We start from the raw sequence: 7,530 nt of genomic DNA on the forward strand, positions 1-7,530 counted from the left end.
CAGACTTCTAAGCACCATGATTTCATCTTATATTCTCATCATACTTTCAATTGTGAAAAATTTAACGTTGCAACCAGGGTTCTATATGCAACAAAGCTAAAGCTGTTTACATAAATAAACCCACCAAAAAATTATGGCCAATGTAGTTTCCCTCCAGTCAAAACACTGCGCAAGCACTAGTAAAGCATACTCTGAATTCTATCATTACTTATATAAATTAAAAATGACCAACATTATTTATTGAAGAAAGTTAATTTTTGAATAGATGGAGTCAAGACATGCAGTACATGTACGGGGCTCTAAATCACAAAATTCAGTTTAAGGATCCTCACAGTTATGAACTAATGTACTCTCAGGCTGATTAATTAAAAATAATAATAATAATAATATAGGAAAAAACAATGATTTCAGAAGACCTCTGCTGCTTTACTGACGGCCCAATAGGTGTTTGAAATCATTTGGAATTTCCCTCCCTCTGAGTTTAACTCTGAAATATTCCCAAAAAAGAAAAAAGAAAAAAAAAAAAAAAATGTGTTCCATCCATCAAGTTATCTTTCCACAAAGACCCAAAATCATAAATAAAGTATTAATACAATCATAAAACAAGACCAAGAAATCAAAATTCAATCCAGCTACAAGAAGTGCAGCTTAAGCCATCCTACTTCAATCTTGTCTGACTACTAAATAACAAACCACTCCCATGATATCAGAATACCTGTCGTTGATAATAGCCGCACCCCCCCTATTAGGATGCTCCATGAACAGCAGCTGTAGCATACATGCCTAGACCCTGAGTCTGTGGCACAGCATATCCATACCCACCATAGCCTTGGCCTCCATTTTGTGTCCCATTCCACTGGTTACTGTGATCTCTCCACTGCCAAGTTTTAAGAAAAAAATGAATAAATTTCGGTTCCAGAAGAGAAAGACAAAAGAGGGAGAGAGATTTTTTTTTTTTTTTAAGGGGGGGTGGGGGGGAATTTGAAGAATACATATGCTGTCATACTGTTAAAGTATCTACAACTCATGATATTATTCAACCAATAAAAAACACTTGAACAATATTAAGTAAAATTACCTGCTTGCTTGCTGGACTGCGGCCCCAAGAAAGACGAACTGTTTGCTTGCCAATGACTGCCCCATTCAAGCTTTGCATTGCATCCTCAGCATTCTTCCTATGACCAGAGACAAACAGAAGGGAGTCATTACATGGCAACATAGGTTACATATAAAGACGTTAAATTTGTATATACGTACTTTGTAGCACATTCCCAGAACATAATTTGATAAAATTAATTAAAATTTATCATTAGCAGTATTATTAGAAGTGCAAGATGCACTTACGTGCAAAGGTCTCCTAGAGCCTAGGCACAATGCACAAGTGTGGGGCTTAATTGAATTAAAGCACACTTTTCAAAATAAATAAAAAATGTAAAGTAGTATTACTTCTAATAAAATTATTCATAACATATATCAAATGGTTAGAGCATTCTGCTATTGCACAAAGGTGATTCAAAATTTCAAATAATTTACAGGCTATTTCAATTTCTTATAGTCTCTAGGACATTTACAAAATATTATCAATGGATAACATGATAATTTAATCATATAAAATTTAAACATGATATGTTACACAATTCTCTTGCACTTTACAATATATACACAACCATGATAGCAATTATCAACCATGATAGCAATTATCAAAATTGAAGTACATGGTTTTATCCAAACATAACCAAACTGAAACTAGCAAGAAGCACCAAAATAGTAAAAATTAGGACTTCTGAGCAAGGATCTACTGTTTTAGGTTTTAAGGTTTAGACCAACAAATTAGAAAAAGCATCATCTTTTGTGCTTTGGAATTTTCGTCAAAGCACCCAAAAAAAGTGTGCACGCCTGTGATTGCGCTTCACTTCAGGCAAGCAAAGCCCTTCAGCAGGAGGCGGTATCTTGTGTTTCTGCTGCTTGCAGTGAAAACACAAGATCCTTTTTCTTCAGCAGTTTGGGGCTCCTTGCCACTTAGAGTGCCAAAGCACAATTTTAACAAGACTAATTATTAGTAAGATGGTGTAGTAACTTAAAGAAAGCTGAAAGAGCACCTGTTAGCAAATTGCACAAACCCACATCCTTTTTTAATTGGTATTTTCACAGAGACAATCTCACCAAACTGAGAAAATGGCTGCCTAAGATCTTCATCGGTGACATCAGAGTCTAGCCCTCCAACAAATATCTACAATAAAACATGGGTTAAAAACATACAAATGTGGTTCATTACAGTTCACATAGAAGGGTCAAAAATGGACTCACGGTTGTGTTAGTTGACTCGCCATCAGATTGGGAGCCTTGGGTGATAACACCATTTGATGCATGCCCACCAGCCAGAACCACAGCTATTCAAAGAAAATAGAATAAGATTTTTAAATAAAAATTTCAAGAGTAAGATATGGAATGCACTACCTTTGAAAGATAATCTTTGTGAGTTACAGTTAACTAAATAAACAGCTATTATCTCAAAAAAATAAATAAACAGCTATAATGTCAACAAACAAGAAAATACAACATAAGCACATGTTGGCCTATGGTAGGATCCCACTAATAAATAACACAACATCGACATGTCTGGAGAGGGGAAAAAAAGAGAAAGAAAATGTAGCCACACAATAAATTAACAAACATGAAGGTAATCATTTGTAAAGTTCCAGATCAGAAGTATAAAATAATAACACCTTTGGAAGACAATTTTAATTTGAACATGACAAGGCCTAGTAGTTAAATCTAAATGATTTCAAAAAATATTATTAATCCCCCTTAGACTGAACAAGAACATGAGGCACTCAACACTATCGGTAGCACAGGAGAATTTTTTCTAGATACTATAGAAGGGATAGATATTGCATCAGCCATCGCCAGTGCCATGTTGTTGAGGAATGGTTATTTGTTAGCATGGGTTAGCATTCAGAAAGAATAGAAGGAAAGCATGAAAGGAAAGAATATAAGTAGTTCCATAAAGAATAGGTAAAAGAAACAGAAAACAAGGATATCAAGTGTGTAGTAGATTAGGCATATAAGGAAAGCATTTGCATTCGAAGTTAGATAAGTCTTTATGTAAAGTCAAAAATATAAAAGAATCAATGAGCTCTAGCTCAAAAATGGAACCTCCTCCTCCTCCAATAAGGAAGGTTGGGTAGATAGCACAGGAGAATTTTATTCTACATACTATACAAGTGGTAGACATTGTATCAGCCACAGCCAATTTGTTAAGGAACGGTAATGTTAGCATAGGTTAGCATACAGGAAGTAGTTCCACAAAGAATAGGTGAAAACATAAAACAAGGAGATGAGGTGAAGTAGACTAGGAAGACAAACAAAGCAGTTGAATTCAAAGTTTGGTAAATACTCAAATAAAGTTAAAAGATATAAAAGACTTATCACAAAAAAAAATAAACAAATAAATAAAAAATAAAAGCTAAAGATTTAATATTCAATGAGCTCTAGGTCAAATGGAACCTCCTCTTACAAGAAGGATGGGTTCAAGATCTACTCGGTGTGTTAACTTTTATATATAATATAAAATGACAGCAGCTAAATCATTTGAGTAATGACAACTGCTGGTAAAGAAAGAACTTTGTTCAAAGTGGAGAACTATCAGAGGCATTTTTAAACCTTAAAGCAGTGCAGTGTAATGGTAGCATTATTGTTGTTAACGCAGTAAGTCAATGAGTAAAAGAAACATTATCAGTAATAAAGGCTCTTGGCAGCATACATATATATTTTTTAAGGGAGGACACCCCGTATGTTGTTATTTTTTTAGGGAGGACACCCATATGGTTTTTTTTTTCATTAATTGTCACAAGTGAAGGAGGGGAGATTTGAACCCTGGTTCTCACAAAGGAGACCACTGAATGCCACTGAGCTACAAGGCTCTTGGCAAGACACCCACATGTTAGTTTGAAGAATGATGACAACAATCATAATCCCTTCCAATTCCCCTTGTGCCTCCAATCTACAGCCATGTCGTGGTTGCCTCACATTATAGAACAATGGAAAACATTAATGAAAATGAAGACCAACTAGCACATAAATTCCCCAAGTAAACAACAAAACATATAGTGGGAATGCGGTAGAGGTTTAAAAGCAGGAGCAGCCGGAGTAAGGTGACACAAAATAAACAAATGCTTTGTCATCCCTCCCTCCCTCCCCCTAGGGGGGGGTGGTTGTTGTTCGCATTTATGCAACAAGCAAATTAGAATATTAAAACCAATTGAAAGAGAAGGCTGACTCATATATCAAGTATAACTTTATAATTCACTACATTGGAACTTAAATGTCTAAAATAAGCAGAAAGTACTATAGTAATCAACAATGAAGTCATTGGTGATCAATATTGAAGTCTGACCTGAACATAAAAGTTTTACAAGCACCAGTAACAGATGGGAGGTTTACAAGGTACCTTGTGAAGAGTATCCAGATGATTTCTTGGGGGTTGCAACACCTACACGCATTGGCCTACTTGAACAATACATGCCGTTCATTTCAGTAACAGCCCTTGACCTCTCATTTTCATCACCAAACCGAACAAAACCATAACCTTTTGATCGACCAGTGTTGGAATCAAAAACCACTTTTGCTCCTTTAACAGATGGATATCTAGTAGCAAAGGTTTCCTGCAATATAGTATCAGTTACATCTGTTGCCAAATCCCCTACAAATATGGATAGATCAGACCCAGCCTCTGATCGTTTATCACCAGCACTAAAGGTTGCCCAGTTTAGACGGAAGGGCTGCTCTGTATTTGGCATAACTGTACCGTTATAGCTCTGCAAAATTTTCTCAGCGATTTCATGAGAAAAGAACTCAACAAAACCATATCCCTCTGATTGACCAGTTTGCTTATTGCGTATGACCTTTGCTGAAGAGACCTGCATATTTTGTAGCACCAAAGTTAGAAAGCCAGAGCATTGTGAGGAGTGATGGAAATTCATCTCATTTAAATTAAGATGTGCATGTGTGTGTGAGAGAGAGAAACAGAGAGAGATGAGTCGATTCCCTACACATACTACAAATGACATTAGTAACAAATGAAAACAACAGTTTCTAACAAGATAAATGTCGTACATCATGACATGTTGAGTAAGCATATTAAATGCAAACCACACTCAGATGCAATCATAAGCTATCAAGTCTGAAGCAATCTCCCCCAAGAAAATAGAATTTGGAGACTAAGTACTAAAATAAAGTGAGATTTCAAGATGCTTAAATCACTTTAGTTGCCGAAAACAATAAAGAACTAAAATTTACCCTGCAACTCTAAGCCACCATCAACAAGATAGTGGCCATTAGTTAACACATTGCCACATAACCATCTACACAATTGCAAAGTAAACAAAGCCAATTTGCACTGTTGTAAGGAATCCAAGAATAAAAAAAAATGAAGATCATGTTAACATTTGATGTGCCAACCAAGGGGAATTGTTGCCCAATAACAAATTGTTAGAAGAAATCCAAAAAACATTAAGGATGGATATGTCAATTGTGTTAGGGGCTAGTGTACTGGGAGATGAGGTAATTTTTTGCACATAATGGGTTTCACTTAAGAAGTTTGGTAAACAAGCCAATTCGCACTGAATATTGTCAAATATGATTAAACCTGAATCCACGCAACCATATATTAATATCGTCAGTCACTAAAATGTAGCAAGGTAGAAGTAAAATTGCACACTATCCAATTCTCTCTTCAAAAAATCAAAATGGCAAAGAGCACCCTCTTCTGTATTCATTCAAAATTTAAGCACCAACATAATATATGCAAATTCCAAATACTCAATACTAGAATATGCAAGCATAATATAATAAGCGTGTAACATAAACTGAATCGTTTAAGTGTTGCATCTCTTCACAATCCTCAACATTAGATTTCAATATCATTTAAATCTTTCACAAAAAGGTTAACACGATTTAACAAGTATTGAATCCATTCCAGAATAATCATTTCTGTTTTCAAGTCCTACAAAAACCCTTGAAAGGGTTCATTCAAATACCCCATAACTTATAATCAATTAAGACCCACAACTTGAATTCTCAAACACATAACATACACCAAGTAATTCTCCGCACCACCACCAACAACAACCAAAACCTTACTCCCAAAATTCTGGGGTTGGCTATAGATCCTCAGCAGACTAGTCAACGTCGACCACATGAATTGTTTGTTTTGCTTTTTCACCATTCTATTCTATCCAAAGTCATAATCTCCGACAACCCATTACTCTAAAATGCATAAATTATCTCAAATTTCCAATCAAACCAAAAAAACAAATAAATATATTTAGAGATAGAAAAGACCTCAGCAGTATGAGAAAAGCAGGAGTGGAGGTAAGTTTCATCCATCCAATGGTGTAGGTCGCCGATCCAAATAGTTTTGGCCTCTTCAGTGGAGCCCAGCTGCTGCTGTTGCTGTTGTTTCTGATTCTGATACTTCTGACCCTGATTGTGATTCTGATGGTGTTGTTGTTGAACATGAACTTGCTGTTGTTGCTGATGCTGATGATAAGGATGAGCAGCTGCAGCAGCATAAGGCATGTAATTGTACATCATCATTTGCTGCTGCTGATGTTGCTGCATCATCGCCATCGCCACCGCCGGATACTGCATAGCCATCCATTGTTGCTGCTGATGCTGCTGCATCCACTGCTGTTGATGCTGCTGACTCTGCTGTTGTTGTGGCTGTGGCTGTGGCTGTTGTTGTGGCTGCTGTTGTTGCTGCTGTGGCTGTGTATTTACATCAGCAGAACCATTGCTCAGTTGTTGAGCCATATGGGTTTTGTTCAAAGTTTCAGGTTTTGTGGGATTTGGGTTTGGTTTCTCTCTCCCTCTTTGTTAAAGTTTTGGTTTCTTTGGGTCTGTGAGAGAGAGAGAGACACAGAGACAGAGAGCCAGAGAGAGAGAGAGAGACCAAAAGAGGAGTTGTGAAATGGTTTATGATGGGTTTAAAAAGGAGGCGGCGGATCTGAGTCTTTGGAGTCCTGAGGGGTTCCATAACTTTGAAACTTCGGACCCTCGGTTACAACGTCAGATTACATCATTGCCGTCCGTGACTTGTGGGTCCCTCTTTTTTTGTGTGTCCCACCAATCAATGGACGGTCTAGATTCAATTCTGGCTTTGCCCACTTGGATTTTTTTACCTTACGTATTACATGAATTTTTACTTTTGTAGGGTTTGTGTGAGAGTGTGTTTGTTCTGTACTAATTCACAAATTTTCATTTCGTTTTTCATTTTAAAATACAGTGGTTGTATCTAATCATCATTATTAAAATAAAAACTGTTTATTTGGTTAGGACTTGTGAGAAGTGAGAATTGTTCTTTAATCTTATTAAATTATGTTGAATCATTTATGTTATGTTGTAAATTTATTGTCAAGAAATGTAGAATTTGATGTTATCTTAACGGTTAATACTTATCTAATCTTTCACATTATTATTAGTTTCTACTTCTTTAATATGTAAGATAATAAAAACAAAAATGTTTGTATT

General features: G+C 36.0%; 1 protein-coding gene across 2 annotated transcripts; it reads right to left on the minus strand.

Annotated features, from left to right (window-relative positions):
• Positions 1 to 217: 217 nt before the first annotated feature.
• Positions 218 to 6,992, minus strand: LOC112004219 (polyadenylate-binding protein RBP47). Of its 2 annotated transcripts, XM_065771979.1 has the most exons (7): positions 6,343 to 6,992; positions 4,451 to 4,919; positions 2,308 to 2,390; positions 2,100 to 2,230; positions 1,079 to 1,175; positions 716 to 877; positions 218 to 487 (listed from the first exon to the last, which is right to left on the minus strand). In XM_065771979.1, the coding sequence occupies exons 1-6, from the start codon at positions 6,811 to 6,813 to the stop codon at positions 746 to 748; spliced, it is 1,383 nt and encodes a 460-aa protein (XP_065628051.1). In that variant the 5' UTR covers positions 6,814 to 6,992; the 3' UTR covers positions 218 to 487; positions 716 to 745. The 2 variants fall into 2 exon arrangements, with proteins under 2 accessions (XP_065628051.1, XP_023892219.2); XM_024036451.2 differs by lacking the exon at positions 218 to 487 and having other exon boundaries at positions 533 to 877.
• Between the last annotated feature and the right edge of the window lie 538 nt (positions 6,993 to 7,530).

Source organism: Quercus suber, unplaced genomic scaffold (genome assembly GCF_002906115.3).
Source record: "Quercus suber isolate HL8 unplaced genomic scaffold, Cork oak 2.0 scaffold_52, whole genome shotgun sequence".
In the NCBI taxonomy this organism is placed as follows: Eukaryota; Viridiplantae; Streptophyta; class Magnoliopsida; order Fagales; family Fagaceae; genus Quercus; species Quercus suber.